This window comes from Diplotaxodon limnothrissa, linkage group LG17 (assembly GCF_057381915.1).
Source record: "Diplotaxodon limnothrissa isolate DT_005_m linkage group LG17, D_limnothrissa_male_GT1.1, whole genome shotgun sequence".
NCBI lineage: Eukaryota > Metazoa > Chordata > Actinopteri > Cichliformes > Cichlidae > Diplotaxodon > Diplotaxodon limnothrissa.
The window spans coordinates 18,930,806-18,955,809 of NC_140612.1; the positions used below are offsets into that span (position 1 = coordinate 18,930,806).

At 44.2% G+C, this 25,004-nt stretch overlaps 1 protein-coding gene across 1 annotated transcript; it reads right to left on the minus strand.

Moving 5' to 3' along the window:
* Positions 1-315: 315 nt before the first annotated feature.
* LOC146614880 (protein NLRC3-like) lies at positions 316-24,412 on the minus strand. The gene is made up of 6 exons (XM_085375513.1): positions 24,301-24,412; positions 10,844-12,662; positions 10,063-10,236; positions 9,706-9,864; positions 8,703-8,876; positions 316-442 (listed from the first exon to the last, which is right to left on the minus strand). The coding sequence occupies exons 1-6, from the start codon at positions 24,410-24,412 to the stop codon at positions 316-318; spliced, it is 2,565 nt and encodes an 854-aa protein (XP_085231639.1).
* Positions 24,413-25,004: the final 592 nt, after the last annotated feature.

Consider the following 25,004-nt stretch of genomic DNA (forward strand, 5'->3'; position numbering starts at 1 on the left):
TTTTTCAGTGTAGACAAATAAACCACCGTTCACTAAGAAATTGGTTTTCCCTCTGTGTATGGTTTTGGGGACCAGGGCGGGGTCAATCTTTTCAACTCTTATGTTGCGTTCCTGTACCCCTAGACTGGGGCGTAACAAGATCTATCTACTGTAACTGGAAAACTAAACAAAGAGTCGTTAATAGAGAAAATATTCTGGAGCTTAGAAAAGAAACTATTACATGACTTATTTGTAAGTGAGTCATTTCCCGACACCACTCCTGAATGTAGGGTTCCCCCACCCTACTGTTAAGTTTACAGATTCTCACAGTCGTCTTCACCTCTTTGTGTCTGAGGGTTTGTGTTCATTCCTGAAGTGTGGAGGAAGATTTTTAGAGTTCCTAGACAGACTGAATCCTGGAGATTCTGCTCTGTCCTCCTTTTCATCCACATCGTCAGTTGGTCTGAGAGAGAAAACATCAAAGTTAAAGCTTTAAGGTAAATTTCAAAACTTAAATTTAATACTCACTGTAAAACTTTTTATTTGTCATTACATATTGCATTATTTTATAATTAAAACATGAGGAATTCCATTTTGCTATAGTAGCATGCACCCTACTGGCATTGCAGCATTATTTTGAGTGAGCCATTATTTTGGAGTACCATCTCCAAATTGAAGGCCAAGTTTCATATAATGGGGGATGTCAGAAACACAGCACAAAATGGTTGTTCCAAAAAAGACAACCATTTCCTAAGCACTTAAGAACCGTAGGTGGTTTTCTACAGATTTGCACAGTCCAAACAGACTGCACACAGCCAATCTCAGGTCTTATAGGGCTGCCAGTAGGCCAGCATGACTGCACTACACCATCAAGCACAAATTTCCTTACTGGGAATTAGTTTAATTTTAGCAGCTTCAGAATGTGAACTAACATTCAGTCATTAATTTCTTTTTGTTTTTATCTAAAATTCCAGCATAATGATGAACACATTATTAGAGATGGCACAATACCACTTTTTAACGTCCGATTCCGTTACCGATATCATAAATTTGGATATCTGCCGATACCGATATGAAGCTGATATAGTGTATTTTATAATCAATAAAACTTTTTTAAAAAAATATCTGCATTTTGTATAAGTTAATACTCGAGTTTTTAAAAAACAAAACACTAAAGCTATTCTGTTATACCTCTACTTAGTGGAAATATTAAACAAACAAACTAACAGGCCCTCTTCTCTGGGCCTGGACTCACATGTAAAGTCTTTGTCTCGTTCCTTTATTTAAAACTTTATTATTTAAACAGGCCTTCCGTTAATCAACACTTTTGAATTGTTTTGAATTTGCATTATTTATATTGTCTATTTTATTACTCAATTTTTTCTTTATTTTAACCTTTGTGTACAGCGCTTAATAAATAAACCTTACTTACTTACTAATAGGGTTGCCAACTCCCAGCAAAATGCTTAATTAACGTAATCGACTTAAATTTAATGCACGTGTAAAATAAATGCACAGAAATCAATTATTTTTGTAAAAATAATTAAATCGATTCAACATATTTCTTCAACAGAATTGCAGACTGCACAGATGGTAATATAAAGTAATATAGCTTACTAGGGTATATATTAGACTTAATAGTTACTATATACACTAATGGACTTCTATACATTTTACATCCGATGAAAACTTTGGAGGTAAGATTCAACAACAAACAAAACAACACACAAAACAAAACAATTCAAATAATTATTTATTAAAAACTAGACACTTTAAATGATAATAACAAAGAAAAGTATTTCTTTGAGCCCCCATTTCCCTGTTAAAGCCCTACCTGGCCCCCTGGCAAAACTTTGCTACACCCACACCTGCACAGTTACCAACTGCTAGGTATGTAGAAAGTAATATTAAATAAATTCTAACAACAGCTTATCAAGCTTAAACGTTTCTGGTGCAAAGTGGGCAATAAACAAACAAGAGAGACGGGACTCGTGACAGAAAAGCCAATCAGCTAGTCATTGATCAGTTCCATGATTGAAGTAGCAACAGGAGGGGGAGAGAAGGTTGTTAAGCTTACCATGGGAATGCTTTACAAACATTCAGTGATGAATTTACACACTTGGTTTACTTCTCATGGATATCTTTCTCGGAGATGAAATGCTGGTTTGATAGCGAGGCTCCAAATGCTCAACTAGACTGCGAACAGGTCTCACACGCCACAGCGGCTCTATCACGTGACGCATACTGCTCCGACGTGCTAAGGTCATGAGCTGGGTTACGACATGTCGCAAGTTTTGTCAGGTGCTTTTGTGATATTTAATGGATCGCATTACATTTTTTATTTCTCTCCGATATCCGATCCAGTAATTTAGGCCAGGATCGGACCGATACCGATACGTAATATCGGATCACCGACGCAAATGAATACAGAGCTCAACTGAGGGAGCTAAAGGTAATGCCATCAATCAATCGCCTAATCATAATACTAACTGCACCGATAAAATAGTATTATTGTGAACAAAAACATCTTTTTAAAAACATTATTTTGATTTTGTTTTTAAATCTCACTTGTTACTACTAAATGTGATGCCATACTACTAATGACCTACTAATTTTAATTCAGGTGTGTTGCAGCACTTGATCTATAAAGTGAACATCAACCTCAATTTAAAAATAATAGGCTGTGGGGGCGCTTGTGTACACTGATGGAGTAGGACGCACTCTTCTCAGCTCCGCACTTTTCTTCTTTTTTTCCAACAATTTAACGCGACATCGTGCCTCTTTAATTAACTGGTCAACAGCACTACTGCTTTGCATCGACTACGATAAATACTGGACGACATGCCGCCTAAAAAAGATGCAACACACTGCCAGAAAGCAGTAGCTGAAAATTCTGCGAGCACCGACGCCATATTAGCAGCTATCGCTAGCCTAAAAACCTCTATGGAGACCCGCCTTGACACAATTGAGTCTACTTTGTCTATGCTCCAGGCAGATATCCGGTCATCTGAACAGCGTCTAGATCAGGGCTGCCCAATCCCAGTCCTCGAGAGCTACTATCCTGCAGCTTTTGGATACATCCCTACTCCAACACAGCTGAATCAAATGGTTTGATTACCTCTTCAGCATGCCATCATGTTTGGCAAAGGCCTGATAACAAGCCATTCATTTGATTCGGGTGTGTGGGAACAAGGATGCATCTAAAAGCTGCAGGACGGTAGCTCTCGAGGACTGGGATTGGGCACCCCTGGTCTAGATGTTATCGATGAGTCGCTTACTACAATGGACAGCCGTGTTTGTATGCTTGAAGCTACATGCAAGGAACTAAAGGCAGCCACCAATAACCTGCGTGGCAAGCTAGGCCAGATGGAGACGCGCTCATGTCGGGCCAACATTAGGATTGTTGGAGTGAAGGAAGGTGCTGAGGGCGGTAAGCCTGCGGACTTTGTTTCATCCCTGCTGCTGGATGTGTTGGGGAAAGACAACTTTATTAAGCCGATAAAAGTGGAGAGGGCACACTGCACCCTTAGACCAAAACCAACGGCTGGCCAGTGAACGAGGGCTATCATAGCCCAGTTGCATCATGAGAAAGACGTGTGGCATGTCCTGCGTCTGGCACGCCAACGTGCACCGTTGAGCTGCGATGGAGAGAATTTGTCCATCTTCCCTGACTACACTGCGGAGGTCCTTGCACAGGCCTTCAATACGGTCAGGAAAAAGCTTAGTGCCTCCGGAGTGACGTGCAGTCTGCGCTACCCGGCCCAGCTTCGGGTAGTTCACAACAACATCACTAACACCTTCAAGTCTCCTGCTGAAGCTGAACGTTTTGCGGACTCACTGTAATCGTGACCTGGTAATATATTTGTTCATGTTGTTGATGCGGCTGTATTTTTGAACATTCTCACTCTTCTCTTCCTATAGTGAGAGTCGCGATTCGTTCAATCATTTTTTGAATGCTTCTGTGGTGCTAGCTTTCTATCATTGTTGTTTGTTTTTTTTGCTACGACGTCTTAAAACTTTTCTCTATTGTGAAGTACTGAGAACGTTTACATTATAACTTTGGTTATACACAAGTCATTTTATACAGGGAGTGCAGAATTATTAGGCAAATGAGTATTTTGTCCACATCATCCTCTTCATGCATGTTGTCTTACTCCAAGCTTTATAGGCTCGAAAGCCTACTACCAATTAAGCATATTAGGTGATGTGCATCTCTGTAATGAGAAGGGGTGTGGTCTAATGACATCAACACCCTATATCAGGTGTGCATAATTATTAGGCAACGTCCTTTCCTTTGGCAAAATGGGTCAAAAGAAGGACTTGACAGGCTCAGAAAAGTCAAAAATAGTGAGATATCTTGCAGAGGGATGCAGCAGTCTCAAAATTGCAAAGCTTCTGAAGCATGATCATCGAACAATCAAGCGTTTCATTCAAAATAGTTAACATGGTCGCAAGAAGCGTGTGGGAAAAACCAAGGCGCAAAATAACTGCCCATGAACTGAGAAAAGTCAAGCGTGCAGCTGGCAAGAAAGGGTATAAAAGAAGAAAAACTAATGACATGGCCACCTTGTTCACCTGATCTGAACCCCATTGAGAACCTGTGGTCCATCATCAAATGTGAGATTTACAAGGAGGGAAAACAGTACACCTCTCTGAACAGTGTCTGGGAGGCTGTGGTTGCTGCTGCACGCAATGTTGATGGTGAACAGATCAAAACACTGATAGAATCCATGGATGGCAGGCTTTTGAGTGTCCTTGCAAAGAAAGGTGGCTATATTGGTTGCTGATTTGTTTTTGTTTTGTTTTTGAATGTCAGAAATGTATATTTGTGAATGTGGAGATGTTATATTGGTTTCACTGGTACAAATAAATAATTGAAATGGGTATATATTTGTTTTTTGTTAAGTTGCCTAATAATTATGCACAGTAATAGTCACCTGCACACACAGATATCCCCCTAAAATAGCTAAAACTAAAAACAAACTAAAAACTACTTCCAAAAACATTCAGCTTTGATATTAATGAGTTTTTTGGGTTCATTGTGAACATGGTTGTTGTTCAATAATAAAATTATTCCTCAAAAATACAACTTGCCTAATAATTCTGCACTCCCTGTATGTTTGTGTCTTTTTTTCTTTTTTTTTACCCAATCAGTCGATTTATGGGTGTAACCAAGGCTGGACTGGGACAAAAAATCGGCCCGGGCATTTTGACTAGAGACCGGCCCACCAGGATAAAGATTGAAAATGTGACGTCATTCAGGGGTAAAACCGCAAAGGATTCTGGGAACTTGTGGCAAGAGGTACTAGCGCACGCAGGCTTTCAATTGAACTCCGTTACACAGCGATAAAAAGAAACACAAAAAATGGCAAGAAGCTGTTGTATTATTAACTGCAACAGCCGGTCGCATGACAGCCACGGGAAGCTGATCGTTTTTTTTTAATCGGTTTACGTCGTTGAAGAGAAATGTTTTAAGCCATGTTTCCGAAGTAAGACCTGACGGATGGTCTGGATATACCAAATATAACGTCTCAGAACACTCCAGCTCACATGTTAGTCTGCTCCAAGCATTCCCACAAAGGTCAGAGTTTTTTAGTCGTTAATACGTCATTTTTCTTAACATAATTGGTGATATAGGTTACAAGCAAGTCTGGCGCTGAACAGAAATTGTCGCGCTATGCTCCTTTGTTTATTGTGCATAAATAGTAAATTGTCCTGACAAAATATTGCGTTTCGCTTCTGTTATTACCATGGTACATTGACAAAAACATATACTTTTATTCACAGGATAAAACAGTTGTTTTGTATCACTAATTGTCCAGTGCGATTACAACATACAATATTATTGTCACTGCTACATTTCTGTGATGAACCAGAAATTATTTCCACCACTAATTAATTACCGTTGAGCTCAAAGGTTATATTAATAAACGGTTAACGAATGTGTATTTATGACGACGATTTGTGAGACTGGTAAACTTACCTTTGTTCGTACCATGGTCTTTACTTTCTACACGGTGCATTTCAAGGTCCTGTACCCATCCGTCGGTAAACTGTACCTGGGCTTGTTGCAGTGACCTGAAGTTACTAAACTTCATGAGTGTATGCACTCACTCCAAGAACCGTGTAATTATAAATATGAGCGTGGTGAAAGTTGGGCAGCACGCTAACGTCTTTTGTCCCTCTGTGTTCTCGTAAGGGTCTGACCCTTTCACACCTTTGATTTTTTCCTCGTATCTTTTCTTTGTCTTTTCGTCGAGTCTGTCTTTGTACGGACCGGCATTGTTCTCCTTTTGTTTTGTACATTCCTTTTTTGTGCGGCAAAGAAAAAACAAGAAGGTATTGGAACCGGAGAATGAACGTTTTGCGGTGCTGCAAATGCTTGCATTTGATGCGGTACTTGGATTGTTTTGCCACGAGTTCCCGGCATGCAATGCGTGAAAATCACATGATTGCTAAACAAGGGGGCGGGTGCATTCGGCCTCCTCGGCTGTAATTGGTCCAGCCCAGAGTCGATCATGACCAATTGGCCAATCCAACACCTTTCATTATATATACCCTTCCTTAAAAAAAAAAAAAAAAAAAATATCCATCGGCCCATAAAAACAAAAAATCGCCAGCGGCCCACCGGGCAAATGCCCGGTATGCCCGATGGCCAGTCCAGCTATGGGTGTAACTATTGTTTTGATTAATGGAGTCTGGTGTGGAGCTGCTATACACGAAGGATGTTTTTTTCTCTTTTTCTTTTTTGTTTTTTTGTGCTCCTCTTCCCGGCAGTCCCCTTAATGCACGCTGGGATGGGCCACAGTGGTTCTTGTTCTTTTTTGCGGCCTTTTTCTTTTTGGGGGGTGGGGTTCAGTGTTCTTGTTGTTAATTTTGTTTTATGTTTACATCCTGGAATTTCAAGGGCTTAGGCAGAGCTTTGAAACGTGGGAAGGTTATGTCACATTTGAAGCATTTATCTTCTGATAGAATTTTTCTTCAGGAAACTCATATTCACTCCAATGAACAGAGATGTTTAAGAGCAAATTGGGTGTCGAAGGTTTACTGGTCCACTTTCACATCTAAGGCCAGAGGTGTTGCTATACTCATACGGAAAACCACTCCATTTATATTTGGATCCGTCGTTACTGATCCGGATGGGAGATTTGTTTTGGTCTCTGGGTCCATTAACTCTTTTCCACTGGTCTTGCTAAATATCTATGCCCCTAATTTTGACTGTCCTGACTTCTTTTCCAAAATATTTGACCTAATTTCTGAATATAATATGTCTAATATAATTGGTGGCGATTTTAACTGCTATTTTGATCCTGTTTTAGATAGATTGTCTACAAAAATAGCCCTCACTACTAGATCCACGGCAGTTTTGAACAATCTGGTAAAATCACACAACATGGTAGACGTTTGGAGGCTTCAGCATCCAAATGACAGGCAATATTCCTTTTTTTCACCTGTACATCGTAGCTTTACCAGAATAGATTACTTTGTTACAGATTCTAGACTATTACCCAGTATTATCAGCTCTGCTTATCATCAGATCTTGATTTCTGACCATGCCCCACTTACCATGAAAATAGATTTTAATTTAAAGCCTCGAATTTTCAATTGGAAATTCCATTCTACCCTTCTGTCAAACAAAAACTTCTTAAAACATAACGACAACGGTGAGGTCTCTGATTCCACTCTTTGGGAATCTTTTAAGGCAGCATTGCGTGGCAAGATCATCTCCTTTCAAACATTTTCGAAAAGAACTAGATTAAATCGTCTGTCCCAAATTGAGTCTGAATTATCAACATTAGAGGAGGCACTTCGCCAATCTGATACTGAGGACATATCTAATGCTAATCTAAAACTAAAACTCGAATACAATCATATTTTGGGAACCCAAGTCGGTAGCGATATTATTAAATTGAAACAAAGACACTTTGAGTTGGGAGATAAACCCCATAAATTACTTGCCAGACAATTAAAAGATGTGCAAGCCTATCGCACCATACACAAAATTGCCTCCTCTACCGGTGAATTAATTACTGATCCTAAGCTGATTAATGACAGATTTGTTGAGTTTTTCAGCACACTGTACTCTTCTAAATCAAACACCACTGACTCTGAGCTTTTTAGCTTTCTTAACTCTCTGAGTATTCCAACCCTTACAGAATCTGCCACCCAAGCACTTGAAGCTGACTTCAGCATCACAGAAGTCAAAGCTGCTATAGTTTCTTTCCCTAGCTGTAAAGGCTGCGGACCGGATGGGTTCAACATAGAATTTTATAAAGCCCATATTGATATAATCGCTCCACTTTTACTCAGAATGGTGAACTGCTCTATTGCACAGGGCTCTTTCCCTGATAGCATATATGATACCCACGTTTGTCTTCTCCCTAAGAAGGACAGAGACTACAACGAAGCATCTTGTAAATGGTGACGCGCTCCCACAATGCATTGCGGCGTGACGTCAACTCCAAAGCCCTATAGGCTGTGCGAAATTTTGCACTTATAGTATAGCATGTGTAAGTCTCTAACACCAAATCAAACTTGCATGTCAATTTTCAATTTACCAAAATGGAAATGAGGTTTTATGGTTCACGCAAACTATGTTTATGCTATTACAAATATATATGTTTTTACCTTTTTATATATTTTCTTTGTGGCAAAAATGCTGACAAAATATACCTACACTAAATGTGTGTAGAAAAATATTGCTAAGCGCACCATGGACTAACTCTTCTCTACTGACCTTAATAAACTGTAGTTTCACGAGATCAGACAGCTGCTTCTTATCTGAATCATGCAGGTTGTTTTTACTCAGGTCTAGATGTGTCAGGTGAGAAGGGTTGGCCTTCAGAGCAGAGACCAGAGTAGCACAGCTGGTATTTGATAAATTACAGCTCTCCAATCTGAATAAATCAAGCAGATAAAATCACTGATAATTCATTCAGATGATTTCACGTTTTAAATGCGCAGCTCAGGATTACTGCAATCAAAAAATCAATCAGCTTCTGTGAAATGAGTAGTGACTATTCATTCTGTTATCGTGGATCATAATCATCTCAGCTACACACATGCAAAGGTCAGCATGACATTCAAACACATATTCATATCAACAGACATCATGCTGGTGACCTCTGTCAAGTCTCTTACAGGATTACACGATCAGTATGATATAAATATGTTAAACATATAAAAATATGTGTTTTAATGTCGCTTTCTTTGTGTGTGTGTCTCCTTCATTATCTTAAATAAATCAAATTTTCCTTATTTGAAAACAAAGTAAATTTCGGAAAAGAAAAATGAAAATATAATTAAAAGAAAAATTTACAGCTTGATGGATGGAAGTAGAGTGCTTGGGAAATAAACAGATGTGTAAAGACTTGTTTAAAACAAAGCATTATATTGTTTATTAGGCAAATAAACTAAATGATTAAATACTCAGTATTTGCATACAAATAATAACTAAAAAACTATTTTGTATTTCTTGTTTTGGCATTCCTGCTGGCATTCTTTTCCTGCACATGTCTCTTTTGTTAGGGAGTTCCAGATAGTTTCTAGCTGTTTCCAAATTTGATTCCACTATATCCCAAAGCTTCCAATAAGATACAAGTCAGGACTTCATCATGAGATATTTCATACTGAATTTCATGTTTTTCTTTACCCAAGTTCGAGCAGGCACATTGGACTTCTGTAACATTATTGTAATTATAAGTAACAGACTCTAAATTAACTCACATCAGAGTCTCAAGTGTACACTTTGGACTCTCCAGAAAACCACAGAGCTGTATGATCCCTGAATCCTGCAGATTGTTGTCACTCAGGTCTAGATGTTTCAAGTGAGAGGGGTTGGACTTCAAAGCAGAGACTAGAGCAGCACAGCTGATCTCTGACAACCTGCAGTTTTTCAATCTGAATAAAGGAAAAAACAGATAAAGTCATTAATAATTCAAATAGCTGCTTATTATTTCATTTCCATGACCATTGATGACCTATATTGGACAGCAATAGACTCCTTTGTAAGGAGATTAATTTAATTCACAAGTCAAACAACTGAGATATCTCCAGAAATAAAAGCAATCCCATTGAAATAACCTTAGAGTCTGCAGTCTACAGTTTGAACTCTCCAGAGCAGCACATAGCTGCTTCAATGCTGAATCCTTCAGGTGGTTTCCACTCAGATCCAGCTCTGTCAGATGGGAAGGGCTGGACTTCAGAGCTGAGGCCACAATTTCATAGTGAGTTGTTGAGAGCCAACAGTTAGAAAGTCTGTAATGGCAAAAATATTAGAAAACATTATTATAAATAGGACATTTTATATTCATTTTGTACATTTGAGTTGGAGTCTTGCTGTTTGGCATTTTGTTATTCATATCAGTGGTTCATCAGTTCCACTTGGAAAGATGATCTCTTTGCCTGCTGTCAAGCAGTAAAGAAATTAAACCAAACATTTGACAGTGTCAGATCTGAACCTGATTAAATATGATAACAATTAAATATGTGGATGTGGACTTTTAATATCTAAAAACATTCATGATAAATCCTGAATCTGGTTCTACAAAAGTTTTTTTTCCTGTTCCAAGGGTGTTTTTCCTTCCTAATGTTGCCAAATCCTTGCTCATAGGGGGTCGTCTGCTAATTAGGGCTTTCTCTGTATTATTTTAGTGTCTTGACCTTAAAATGTAAAGTGCCTTGAGACAACTGTAAATAACCTGCTGCTCCTGCACATTAAAAATCCAATTTAAGTGGTTCAGCATCTGATTAAAATGACTGTTGAATGCCTCCTAGGTGAGGTGATGTCCAACTGGAAGGAAGCTTTAAAAGAGAGCATTGGGAGGATAAGCATAAGCACAATTATTATCACATCTGGGCTCACCGAAACTTTCTGCAATTCCTCACAGCTGGAATCAATCTCCGCTGTCCCTCGGGTGATGTGTTGTATTTCCCAAGGTCCAACTCATCCAGAACCCCTTCGGACATCTCCAGCATGTAGGCCAGGCCTGAGCAGTGGATCTCAGAGAGTTTCTGCTTTGATCTGTTTTCTGACTTCAGGTACTCTTGGATCTCCTGATGCACTGAGAGGTCATTCATCTCCATCAGACAGTGGAAAATGTTTATGCTCCTGTCAGGAGAGATTTCATAACTATTCATTTTTTTGAGGTTCTTGATGACTCTCTGGATGATTTCTGGTTTGTTCTCTGTCTGACCCAAGAGGCCTCGTAGCAGTGTCTGGGTGGACTCCAGAGAGAGGCCATGAAGGAAACGAACAAAGAGGTCAAGGTGGCCATTTTTACTTTGGAGGGATTTTTCCATGATTCTCCAGAGAAACACATCCAAAGAGGAGCTTTTCATGTCATCATCATCATAATCATCACCGAATAAATGAGGAAAAATATTTATCAGGAAGTCCTCCACCACCTGTGTCTTCCTTTCAGTGTGACAGTGGAACATGTAGACAGCAGCCAGAAACTCCTGAATGCTCAGATGAACAAAGGAGTAGACCGGTTTCTGGAAGATCACACACTCTCTTTTGACGATCTCTGTACAAACACCTGAGTACACTAAGGTCTCTGTGACATCCAGACCGCACAGTTCCAGGTCTTCTTGGTAGAACAGGATGTTTCCTTTCTCCAGATGTTCAAAGGCCAGCCTCCCCAACTTCAGGAGAACTTCCCTGTCAGCCTGCATCAGCTCCTGTGGACTCGTCTCATGTCCCTCGAGGTACTTGTTCTTCTTCCTCTTTGTCTGAACCAGCAGGAAGTGTGAGTACATGTCAGTCAGGGTCTTGGGCAGCTCTCCTCTCTGCTCTGTGGTCATGTGCTCCAGAACTGTAGCAGTGATCCAGCAGAAGACTGGGATTCTACACATGATGTGGACGCTCCTGGATGCCCTCATATGTGAGATGATTCCGCTGGACAGCTCTTCATCACTGAATCTCCTCCTGAAGTACTCCTCCTTCTGGGCGTCAGTGAAGCCTTGTACTTCTGTTACCCTGTCAACATATATGGGAGGGATCTGATTGGATGCTGCAGGTCGGGAAGTTATCCAGATGAGAGCGGAGGGAAGCAGATTCCTCTTGAAGAGGTTTGTCAGCAGCCCAATAACTGATGACTTCTGTGTGATATCAGACATGAGCTTCCTGTTGGTGAAATCCAATGAAAGTCTGCTTTCATCCAGGCCGTCAAAGATGAGCAAAAGTTTACAGACAGCGAGCTTCTCTGCTTTGACCTTCTGCAATGCTGGATGGAAAACATGGAGCAGCTCCAGAAGACTGTACTGCTCATCTCTGATCAGGTTCAGCTCCCTGAATGAAAGCAGAATCACCACACTGATGTCTTGGTTCTCCAAACCTTTGGCCCAGTCCAGAGCGAACTTCTGCACTAAGAAAGTCTTTCCAACACCAGCAACGCCATTCGTCAGAACCACTCTGATGGGTCTCTGTTGTTCAGGTAAGGCTTTAAAGATGTCCTGGCACCTGATTGGAGTGTCATAAAGGATCTTGGAAGCTGTCTCCAGCTGCCTCACCTCATGTTGGGTATGAACCTCTTCACTCTGTCCCTCTGTGATGTAGAGCTCAGTGTAGATCCTGTTGAGGAGGGTTCTACTTCCTGTTTCATCAGTTCCTTCAGTCACACGTTCACATCTCCTCCTCAGACTGATCTTATGTTCATCTAATACCTCCTGCAGGACAGCATCTGCTAAATGAAACAATAATCATTGGCCTCATTAACTAATATTTGCATGCACAATTTACACATTTGCATTTGTATTCTTACCCTTCAAAAAAATAAAGTGTTCCCATGCAAAATCAGCATGCCAGATTCATGAAACATGATTACTGGCCTCTTTTGTTCTTACCACTGTGCGTTTGTTAGTACATCAGAGTTGCTCAGAAACAACAGACTAACACAATACAAGAAAAAGAAGAAAAAAGAAGGGTAAGAACCACGAACCCTAATCTATCAATCCCATGTGAGAAGCTCAATGCAGTGGAAAAAAAGAGTGTAGTGTTAAATGTATATTGTCGACATATGACTGGGTGCGTTTTGTTCTTATAGTTTATATAAATAAAGGGGTCACAAGCAAGGACATCAGGTAAAGACAGCATTACAACTGATGTAGGGAGTGGTCAGAGGGAAGTGCAAACAAATTCCGGTACAAAAATATTGATAAATCATGGTTTTTTTTTGTGTGATTTGTGTGTATGCATTGAGACCCAGCCTAACAAAATATAGTGAAAGAAAACAAATATCACAATAAGAAGTCCATTTTTCAGAAATGAGACCATCAGCAGATATATGTTAAGTCTTACTTTATACACTGCTGCTCTTACCGGTAGTCTGGAGTTCAGCTCCGGTTCTGGGTCCACTGATGTCCAAGGAATTCAGACAAAGAATTGTAGATTTGTAGAATTGTACACAGGTTGGTAAGTTTTTTAGAACCATTTCTAATTAAATCATCACTTCAAACAATTGTACATAGGTACAAGTTATTTGGATATGTCACTATTTTTCCATGGTTTGGAAGAAGACCTGAACTGTCATCCTCAGATGAGAGAAAATTAAAGGATATTCCTGCCTGCCATGAACTGGTTTACTGTCCCCTGAGAACCAAATTTTACACCGTCATGGAGTGAGAGTCATAACCTTCTCTAAAATCTAGGTTGGTACGCAAAACAAAACTAGAATTTAATGAGATAATTAATAAAAAAACAAAATTCTTAGTACAAAGTCTATGCTTACAAAATTATGAACATGGTATTAAATCCAGTCAATTTCTAGTGAACCAACTAAAAATAAATAAAGAAAAAACAACTTGAAATAATCTGCAAAACTCTCTCAAAGAGATTAGAGAAAATAACCCCCTCTTAATTCATCCTGACCAAACTTGTTTCATAAAAGCTAGGCACTCATCAACAAATACACGTAGATTACTTAATTTGATAGACTACTCATACAGTAAAAACATCGAAACTACAATATTTTCTTTAGATGCAGAAAAAGTGTTTGACAGAGTTAACTGGAAATTTCTATTTGCAACTTTACACAAATTTGGTTTTGGAACCTCTTTCATTATCGATCCATCCATCCATCTTCATCCACTTTATCCAAGACCGGGCCGCGGGGGCAGCAGCCTAAGCAAAGAGGCCCAGACCTCCCTCTCCCCAGCCACCTCCTCCAGCTTATCCAGGGGAACACCAAGGCGTTCCCAGGCCAGCCGAGAGATATAATCTCTCCAGCGTGTCCTGGGTCTGCCCCGGGGCCTCCTCCCGGTGGGACATGCCTGGAACACCTCACCCAGGAGGCGCCCAGGGGGCATCCTTGTCAGATGCCCGAACCACCTCAGCTGGCTCCTTTCGATGTGGAGCAGCAGCTGCTCTACTCTGAGCCCCTCCCGGATGGCCGAACTTCTCACCCTATCTCTAAGGGAGAGGCCAGCCACCCTTCGGAGGAAGCTCATTTCTGCTGCTTGTATCCGCGATCTCGTTCTTTCAGTCACTACCCACAGCTCGTGGCCATAGGTGAGGGTAGGGACGTAGATCGACCGGTAAATTGAGAGCTTCGCTTTTACACTCAGCTCCCTCTTCACCACGACGGACCGGTGCAGCGTCTGCATTACTGCAGCTGCAGCCCCAATCCGTCTGTCGATCTCCGGCTCCCTTCTCCCATCACTCGCGAACAAGACCCCGAGATACTTGAACTCCTCCACTTGGGGCAGGAACTCATCACCGACCCGGAGTGGGCACTCCACCCTTTCCCGGCTCAGAACCATGGCCTCAGATTTGGAGGTGCTGATCCTCATTCCCGCTGCTTCACACTCGGCTGCGAACCGTTCTAGTGCGAGCTGGAGGCCCTCACCCGATGAAGCCAACAGAACCACATCATCCGCAAAAATCAGAGATGAGATTCTGAGGCCACCAAAGCGAAAGCCCTCCGCCACTTGGCTGCGCCTAGAAATCCTGTCCATAAAAATTATGAACAGAACCGGAGACAAAGGGCAGCCCTGGCGGAGCCCATCACCCACCGGGAACGAGTCCGACTTATTGCCGGCAATGCGAACCAAGCTCTTGCAACGGTTGTATAGGGATCGAATGGCCCGTAGCAATGGGCCAGACACCCCATACTCCCACAACACCTCCCACAGGACACCCCGAGGGACACGGTCGAATGCCTTCTCTAAGTCCACAAAACACATGTAGACTGGTTGGGCAAACTCCCATGCACCCTCAAGTATCCTGGAGAGGATAAAGAGCTGGTCCAGTGTTCCGCGACCAGGACGAAAACCGCATTGTTCCTCCTGTATCCGAGGTTCGACTAGCGGACGAACTCTCCTTTCCAGCACTCTGGCATAGACTTTCCCAGGGAGGCTGTGGAGTGTGATCCCCCTGTAGTTGGAACACACCCTCCGGTCCCCCTTCTTAAAGATGGGGACCACCACCCCGGTCTGCCAGTCCACAGGTACTGCCCCTGATCTCCACGCAACATTGCAGAGGCGTGTCAACCAGGACAGCCCTACAATGTCCAGAGCCTTCAGGAACTCGGGGCGGACCTCATCAACACCAGGGGCTCTGCCACCAAGGAGTTGTTTAACTGCCTCAGTGACCTCACCCCCGGAAATTGGCGGAGTCATCCCAAGACTCTGCTTCCTCCTCGGAAGACGTGTCAGTGGGATTAAGGAGGTCCTTGAAGTATTCCTTCCACCGCCTGACAATTTTCTCAGTCGACGTCAGCAGCGCTCCGCCAGCACTATACACAGTGCAGGTAGAGCACCGCTTTCCCCTCCTGAGACGCCTGACGGTTTGCCAGAATCTCTTCGAGGCAGTCCGAAAGTCTTTTTCCATGGCCTCTCCGAACTCCTCCCACACCCGAGTTTTTGCTTCAGCCACTGCCCGAGCCGCATTCCGCTTGGCCTGTCGATACCTGTCGGCTGCCTCCGGAGTCCCACAGGCTAACCAAGCCCGATAGGACTCCTTCAGCCTGGTGGCTCCCTTCACCTCTGGTGTCCACCATTTGGTTCGGGGATTACCACCACGGCAGGCACAAATCACCTTGCGGTCGCAGCTCAATGCTGCAGCTTCGGCAATGGAGACGCTGAACATGGTCCATTCGGACTCAATGTCCCCAGTCTCCCTCGGAATGCTGTTGAAGCTCTGCTGGAGGTGTGCGTTGAAGATCTCGCGAACTGGGGCCTCTGCTAGACGTTCCCAGCACACCCTCACTACGCGTTTAGGTGCACCAGGTCTGTCCAGCGTCCTCCCCCGCCACCTGATCCAACTCACCACCAGGTGGTGATCAGTTGACAGCTCAGCCCCTCTCTTTACCCGAGTGTCCAGAACATATGGTCGCAGGTCTGCTGATACGATTACAAAATCGATCATCGACCTACGACCTAGAGCGTCCTGGTGCCACGTGCACTTATGGACACTCTTATGTTCGAACAGGGTGTTCGTTATGGCCAAACTGTGATTAGCACAGAAGTCCAATAACAAAACACCACTCGGGTTCAGATCAGGGAGGCCGTTCCTCCCAATCACGCCCCTCCAGGTCTCGCTGTCGTTACCCACGTGAGCATTGAAGTCTCCCAGCAGGACAACAGAGTCTCCAGGTGGAGCACCTTCCAGCACCCCCCCCCCCCCCAAGGGACTCTAAGAAGGCTGGGTACTCCGAACTGCCACTCGGCGCATAAGCGCAGATGACAGTCAGGACCCGTTCCCCGACCCTAAGGCGCAGGGAACAAACCCTCTCGTCCACCGGGAAAAACCCCAACGTACCGGCAGCAAGCTGAGGGGATATTAGAATACCCACCCCAGCCCGCCGCCTCTCACCAGGGGCAACTCCAGACTGAGACAGAGTCCAGCCCCTCTCCAGGAGACTGGTTCCAGAGCCGAAGCCATGCGTAGAGGTGTGCCCGACTATATCTAGCCGGTACCTTTCAACCTCACGCACTAACTCAGGCTCCTTCCCCACCAGAGAGGTGACATTCCATGTTCCTATTGCCAGTCTTGGCAGCCGGGGGTCAGTCCGCCAGGGCCTCCGCTCCTGGCCGCCACCCGACACACAATGCACCCGACCCCTATGGCGCCTCCTGTGGGTGGTGGGCCTGCGGGAGGATGGGCCCATGTCTCCTCTTCAGGCTGTGCCCGGCCGGGCCCCATGGACTAAGGCCCGGCCACCAGACGCTCACCCTCGGGCACCCTCCCCGGGCCTGGCTCCAGGGCGGGGCCCCGGTAACCCTATCCCGGGCAGGGTAAACTGTTCCCTCGATATTGTTTTCATAAGGGTCTTCTGAATCGCTCTTTGTCTGGTCCCTCACCCAGGACCAATTTGCCATGGGAGACCCTACCAGGGGGCAAAAGCCCCCAGACAACATAGCCCCTGGGATCCCTGGGACACACAAACCGCTCCACCACCTTATCATGGTAGAGGGGTTTGCCCTGGTGGGTTGCAGAGTATGCGGGTGCCTACTGGGGTCAGCGGGGGAGCTGGCCCCAGGGAGGGGCCACTTGCCCCTCCCTTCCTTCCCTCCCCATCTCCAGCTGCCTCCCTTTTCCCGCTCCACCACAATCACCCACACATGCAGGGCCTTGGGGTGGAGGTGTGTCACCAGGGTGCAGGGGAGGCATCCCCCCTCTGTCCCCTTCTGGCTGCCTGTGCCTCAATTTTATCCCACAACTTAGACATTCACATTACTCACATTCTCATAACACATACATATAGGACCTTGGGGGTGGGCACGCTACACGGCATCCAGATGACTTGTAATCTTATGTGCAGCACTTTGTGATTCTCTCTTGAAAGGTGCTATATAAATGAAAATTCATTTATTTATTTATTTATGACCATCAGGATGTACAACCTCACCCCTGGCACCATTGCTGACCTCTCAATTTTAAATACACGTATACATTGAGGGCTGTCAGGAGGGGCAATGAGCTTACCTGCTGCTCTCTGGCAGGTAGCTCCATGCCCTCCTGGGTTTTAAATGCACCTTAGAACACACATGCATCAACATTACATATGAGCGGGCAGAGGGAGGTTTGGAGTCTTCACACCCCCCCGTTCTCTGTTGCCTGTTGGGGCGGGGGAGCTGGGAGGAGGAGTTGGCCATCCGATTAGGGTCTGGAATGTGGTGCCTCCCTGCTGCTGCGGAGTCTGGGCGGTCTTCTTCTCTCCACCCCAGGGAAGAGGGTAACACTACCTGGGTCTGGGTGCAGTTTCCCCCTCCACATAACTTTCTGCACCGACTCCATTGTTCCAGCTCAGACTGTTCATTGTTACCCAAATAACAAGCCGCGGGTGACTAAGGACATCAAAGCCCTCCTCAACAACAAGAAAAGGGCTTTCAGAGGGGGCAATAAAGAGGAGGTGAGGAAGGTCCAGGTGTTACTAAAGGACAAGATCAGAGAGGCTAAGGACAATTACAGGAGGAAGCTGTAGTGGAAACTCCAGCAGAACAGCATGAGAGAGGTGTGGAGGGGCATGAAGACCATCACTGGATTCAGGCCAACCAACAGCAGGGGAGCTGAGGGAGGTGAGAATAGAGCTAACGAGTTGAATCTGTTTTTCAATAGATTCGACACCACAGTGTCTGCTCACACCCCCACAACCTCACCTGTAGTCTGCCTGGAATCCAGAGCCACACCACTGTGCCAGCCTCTCTCTTCACATGGCGCTGTTGCCTCCTGTGAGATTCCTGACACCCCTCTCCCACCCATCACCTTCACTTAATACCAGGTTGAGATGCAAATGAGGAGACTTCACTCAGGCAAGTCTGCTGGACCAGACGGAGTGAGTCCCCTCGTCCTCAAGACCTGTGCCCCCCAGCTGTGTGCAGTCTTTCATAAACTGTTTATGCTGAGTCTGAGTCTGCAGAGGGTACCAGTGATGTGAAAGACATCATGCCTCGTCCCTGTACCAAAGACGCCACGTCCCAGTGGCCCCCAGGATTACAGGCCCGTGGCACTGACCTCCCACATCGTGAAGACCCTGGAAAGGCTCATCCTGGACCAGCTGCGACCCATAGTAAGACCACATCTGGATCCCCTTCAGTTCGCTTATCAGCCTCGTCTCGGAACTGAGGACGCCATCATCTACCTGATCAATCGTGTCTACACCCATCTGGACCAGCCGGTGAGCACTGTGAGGGTCATGTTTTTTGACTTTTCTAGTGCTTTCAATACCATCAGGCCGACCCTCCTGGGTAATAAGTTAGCAGCAATGCTGTTGCATGCTGGGGGTGCAGGCTGAGGGTAGGAGATGCCAACAGACTCAATAAACTAATCCGTAAGGCCAGTAATGTTGTGGGGATGGAGCTGGACTCCCTCAAGGTGGTGTCGGAGAGGCGGATGCTGTCCAAGATAAAGACAATGTTGGATAACACCTCCCACCCACTCCATGACATGCTGGTCAGTCACAGGAGCACGTTCAGTGAGAGACTGAGATTACCGAAAAGCACCACTGAACGACACAGGAAATCTTTCCTGCCTGTGGCCATCTCCCTGTACAACGCATCCACTTAACACACTGGTTACTGCTACAACTACACATGTTTCTTTTCCAGCTATTTATTAATGAGTGACTTATGTGTATATATATTAAAAAAACACCCAGCACGCCCCTGCGGGCGGTTTATCCTTCAAGCTCGGGTCCTCTACCAGAGGCCTGGGAGCTTGAGGGTCCTGCGCAGTATCTTAGCTGTTCCCAGGACTGCGCTCTTCTGGACAGAGATCTCCGATGTTATTCCCGGGATCTGCTGGAGCCACTCGCCTAGCTTGGGAGTCACCGCACCTAGTGCTCCGATTACCACGGGGACCACCGTTACCTTCACCCTCCACATCCTCTCGAGCTCTTCTCTGAGCCCTTGGTTTTTCTCCAGCTTCTCGTGTTCCTTCTTCCTGATATTGCTGTCATTCGGAACCGCTACATTGATCACTACGGCCGTCTTCTTCTGTTTGTCTACCACCACTATGTCTGGTTGGTTAGCCACCACCATTTTGTCCGTCTGTATCTGGAAGTCCCACAGGATCTTAGCTCGGTCATTCTCCACCACCCTTGGGGGCATCTCCCATTTTGGCCTCGGGACTTCCAGGTTATACTCGGCACAGATGTTCCTGTACACTATGCCGGCCACTTGGTTATGGCGTTCCATGTATGCCTTGCCTGCTAGCATCTTGCACCCTGCTGTTATGTGCTGGATTGTCTCTGGGGCATCTTTACACAGCCTGCACCTGGGGTCTTGCCTGGTGTGATAGACCCCAGCCTCTATGGATCTTGTGCTCAGAGCTTGTTCTTGTGCTGCCATGATTAGTGCCTCTGTGCTGTCTTTCAGTCCAGCTTTGTCCAGCCACTGGTAGGATTTCTGGATATCAGCCACCTCCTCTATCTGCCGGTGGTACATACCGTGCAGGGGCCTGTCCTTCCATGATGGTTCCTCGTCTCCCTCCTCTTTCTTGGGTTTCTGCTGCCTGAGGTATTCACTGAGCACTCGGTCAGTTGGGGCCATCTTCCCAATGTATTCTTGGATGTTCCTTGTCTCATCCTGGACTGTGGTGCTGACACTCACCAGTCCCCGGCCCCCTTCCTTCCGCTTAGCGTACAGCCTCAGGGTGCTGGACTTGGGGTGAAACCCTCCATGCATGGTAAGGAGCTTTCTTGTCTTTATGTCAGTGGCTTCTATCTCCTCCTTTGGCCAGCCTATTACCCCAGCAGGGTACCTGATCACGGGCAGGGCGTACGTGTTGATGGCCCGCATCTTGTTCTTACCATTCAGCTGACTCCTCAGGACTTGCCTGACCCTCTGCAGGTACTTGGTGGTTGCAGCTTTTCTAGCGGCCTCTTCATGGTTCCCATTCGCCTGTGGGATCCCCAGGTACTTGTAACTGTCCTCTATGTCTGCAATGTTGCCTTCTGGTAGTTCAATCCCCTCAGTTCTGACTACCTTCCCTCTCTTTGTTACCATCCGACTACACTTCTCCAGTCCGAACGACATTCCAATGTCATTGCTGTATAGCCTGGTAGTGTGGATCAGTGAATCGATGTCTCGTTCACTCTTGGCATACAGCTTGATGTCATCCATGTACAGGAGGTGGCTGACAACTGCTCCGTTCCGTAGTCGGTATCCGTAGCCAGCCTTGTTAATGATCTCACTGAGGGGGTTCAGGCCTATGCAGAACAGCAGTGGGGACAGAGCATCTCCTTGGTAGATCGCGCACTTGATGGTGACTTGTGCTATGGGCTTGGAGTTGGCCTCTAGTGTTGTGATTCTGATTCTGATTCTGATGAAATAGACCAATACGGCAAGGCTGGGATGGCCCATTTGGTAAAGTAAATCCGTTGGGCATCTTTCTTTGCCTTTAGACAATAACTCTGATGGCAAAAGAACCGAACGGGACAGGTGGAAAAAATCCAAAAAACCCCCAAAACAAACAAAAACAAGAAGAAACGTCCAGCAGAACCAGGCTCAGTATGGCACAGGGAGAGTGGAGAGAGAGAGACAGGACAAAATGGAAACTATGGGAGAGGACACAGCGTTCAAAAATTACTAATGATTAAATGCAAAGTGGGGATAAACACAGCGAAAAAAATGTGCTTAAAAAAAAAGAAGCTAATTTTATCATTAGAAGCACAGAGCAGCTAAGGTATGGTTCATGGCCAAAAACTGACATTTTAAGCCCAATCCTAAGAGGGTGTCTGTCTCCTGAATCCAAACTAGAAGTTGGTTCCGCTCAAGAGGGGCCTGAAAGCTGAAGGCTCTGACTCCCACTTTTAAATACTCTAGGAACAACAAGTAAGCCTGCAGTCTGAGAGTGAAGAGCTTAAGAGATAACAGAGTGAATGTGAAAAGTGAATCTGTGTTAACTGTGAGCCGTTTTCACTCCGACCACGTAACATACCCATGACTTTGTGGACTGGTGCCAGCAGAACTACCTCCAGATCAACACTGGTGGTAGACTTCCACAGGCACAAACATCCTGCACTGCAACCACTAAACATTCAAGGCATGGACATTGAGGCTGTGGACAGCTACAGGTACGTTATATTATACTCAGTTGTATATAGCATTTGTATTTGTTTTTATTCTATTGTATATAGCATTTTATTTTATTCTATTCTATTGTGTACAGTTGTGCAAAGTATCTTATTCTTATCCTATTCCAGTGTTTTTCTAATTTTTGCTATGTAACTTTGCACTTTCTACTTTCTGCTGTAACAAAACAAATTTCCCACCTGTGGGACTAATAAAGGTTATCTTATCTTATCTTACCTTATCTGTCACGTCCCGAGGCATTCCTCAGGAACGTGAAAGGTAACCTTCGCGTTCCCATGATGTGCACTGGGTTGTGGATGGAATCCAATAGATTGATGTTTTGGCAGTAATACACATTCCAACGTGTATTCCAGCCCTAGCCCTAATCCTAACCCTAACCTTATCCCTAACCTTAACCACCACCTTAACCGTGTTAGATAGTGTTTTCCAAAGCGATTACAGTAAAATAAATGTGTAGATTCATTCCAAACGCTTCTCATGTTTCTTAATTTTTCCGACCTCATAATATAGGGATGTGTATGCTTATATGGGTGTCCGAAAGCGTAACATACCGAAGATTTGTCACCTAGTGTAAAATTTTACGCTTTGAGAGTAAGAACGTGTTGGAACTGTCGAGCATGGTGGTGATAACATCATGCTTGACAGTTCCACTTTCAGTTAAAAAGCCACAACCTGCTGTCTTAGTTAATTATATGTCAATCTCCAGCCTTCCTTTTATTTCAAAAATTCTTGAAAGAGTAGTTGTCAAACAGCTAACAGATCATCTGCAGAGGAATGGTTTCAGTCGGGTTTCAGAGTGCATCACAGCACAGAAACAGCTTTAGTTAAGGTTACAAATGATCTTATGGCCTCTGGCAGTGGACTCATCTCTGTGCTTGTCCTGCTAGACCTCAGTGAAGTGTTCAATACTGCTGACTGTAATATTTTATTACAGAGATGAGAGCACGCTTTAGGTTTTACAGGTATGGATACCTGGTTTATCTATCCATGAAGCCAGATGACACATAGCAATTGGTAAAACTACAGGAATGTCTCAAATTTCCTGCTTCTACATTCAGCTAAAACACATTTTATTGTACTCTCCCCTAAAAATGTTTGCAATATGGTATCTAACTAGATCCATATTGTGGATTGCATTACTGTGAACCCCAGTAACACTGTGAGGAATTTTAGAGTCGTTTTTGACCAGGATATATCATTCAGACATCCTGTCTCAGAGTAATGCTGAAAAGCTTGTTCATGCATTTGTTACACTAGACTAGGCTGTTCAGGTCACTGAAAGCCTTCAGATGTTTCAAAACGCTGCACTGAGAGTACTCAGGGACTAGAAAGGGAGCATTTTTCTCCCCTATTAGTTTCTCTTCATTGCCTCTCTGTTAAATTCAGAATCAAATTTAGATCAGTCAATCAATCAATCAATCATCCCCCCCCCCCACCACACACACACACTTAAAGAGTAAAATTGGGCTGGATATGCATGAGCCAAGTGAGATAGATTTGTAGATTGCATAAAGTGAATGAAATAATGACGGAGGGCTACATTTAAATTTGTCAGCTTGACCTTGGAAACATGGACACAGTTGGCTGTTCCAACAGAACAATAGGTCCATGCCAGGATTTTGAATTAACTAGCAATTCTGCCAAAAATAATAGTCAAATATCCAGAATTATAGGAAAAAAAATCAGAAAGATAATATAATAAAAAAGAATAGAGCAAAAGTAGAAAAGCACAATGGGGAAACAACTGCTGCCCTTGGAAGAAAGAAAAAACATACAAAAACCAAACAGCACCTGGAAGAGAAAAATATGGGAAGATAAACACAACACAAATCAACAACTGTGTTGTTTTTGTGTGTGAGTGTCTTTGTGTGCGTCTTTTTCACAAATGTGCTTCGTAAAGAGGTTGAGAGGCTGTAATAACCTCGGACCCGAGGGCCCACATGTTAATGACAACCAAGTGCCAACCGAAGCAGATTTAGTGGATTTATATTTAGAAAGTTATTAAAGATGTATGCTGTTTACAGTTACGGTTGCAAACTGTCCTGTTTTAGCTGAGACATCTCGTATAATGAGCAAAATTGGTGCATTGTGATTCTGGCATGCCAGCGTCCCTTATTTGATAGTTAAAAACTTGGCAACCCAACAGCGATCCCACGCTAGAAAAATAACAGTTCAAAAATATCTTTAAAAACTCAGTAACCATGACATTAATGCCAAATGCAAACATCTCATCACAACTACCAGTAGAAACAGTCTCTTACTTTTTGTCTGAAGGGCTAGACTCACCACTGAATGCCAGAGGAACATCTCTGGAAATGCGACGCTTCATAGACAAAAGCCTGGATCCAGTGAAGGATGAGGATCCTGGTCGATCCTTGTCCTTCTTCAGATCACTCATTTTTCAGTCTGAGAGAGGAACAAGCAACACTAAGTGTGTGCACAGAGCAAGAATCATGACAAACACGTTTGTCCAATAATTACCCTGAAGACTAGCAGGACAGGAAATACAACACACACTCACACACAACAACACACTCACACAGACACATACCTATACACACAGTCTAGCCTGTAATAAACCCAGTCGCCCCTGTACCTCATAAATGAACAGATCTCTTACAGTCCACAGAGAGACAGCTGACTCAGCAGAAAATGGAAAATGTTGGACTGACCATCACCCAAACATTTACTTTTATCCACTATTTTTTTTTCAATTCAATTTTATTTATATAGAGCCAAATCACAACAACAGTCGCCTCAAGGCACTTTATATTGTACAGTAGATCGTACAATAATAGATACAGAGAAAAACCCAGAAATCATATGACCCCCTATGAACAAGCACTTTGGCGACAGTGGGAAGGAAAAACTCCCTTTTAACAGGAAGAAACCTCCGGCAGAACCAGGCTCAGGGAGGGGCGGCCATCTGCTGCGACCGGTTGGGGTGAGAGAAGGAAAACAGTATAAAGACATGCTGTAGAAGAGAGAAA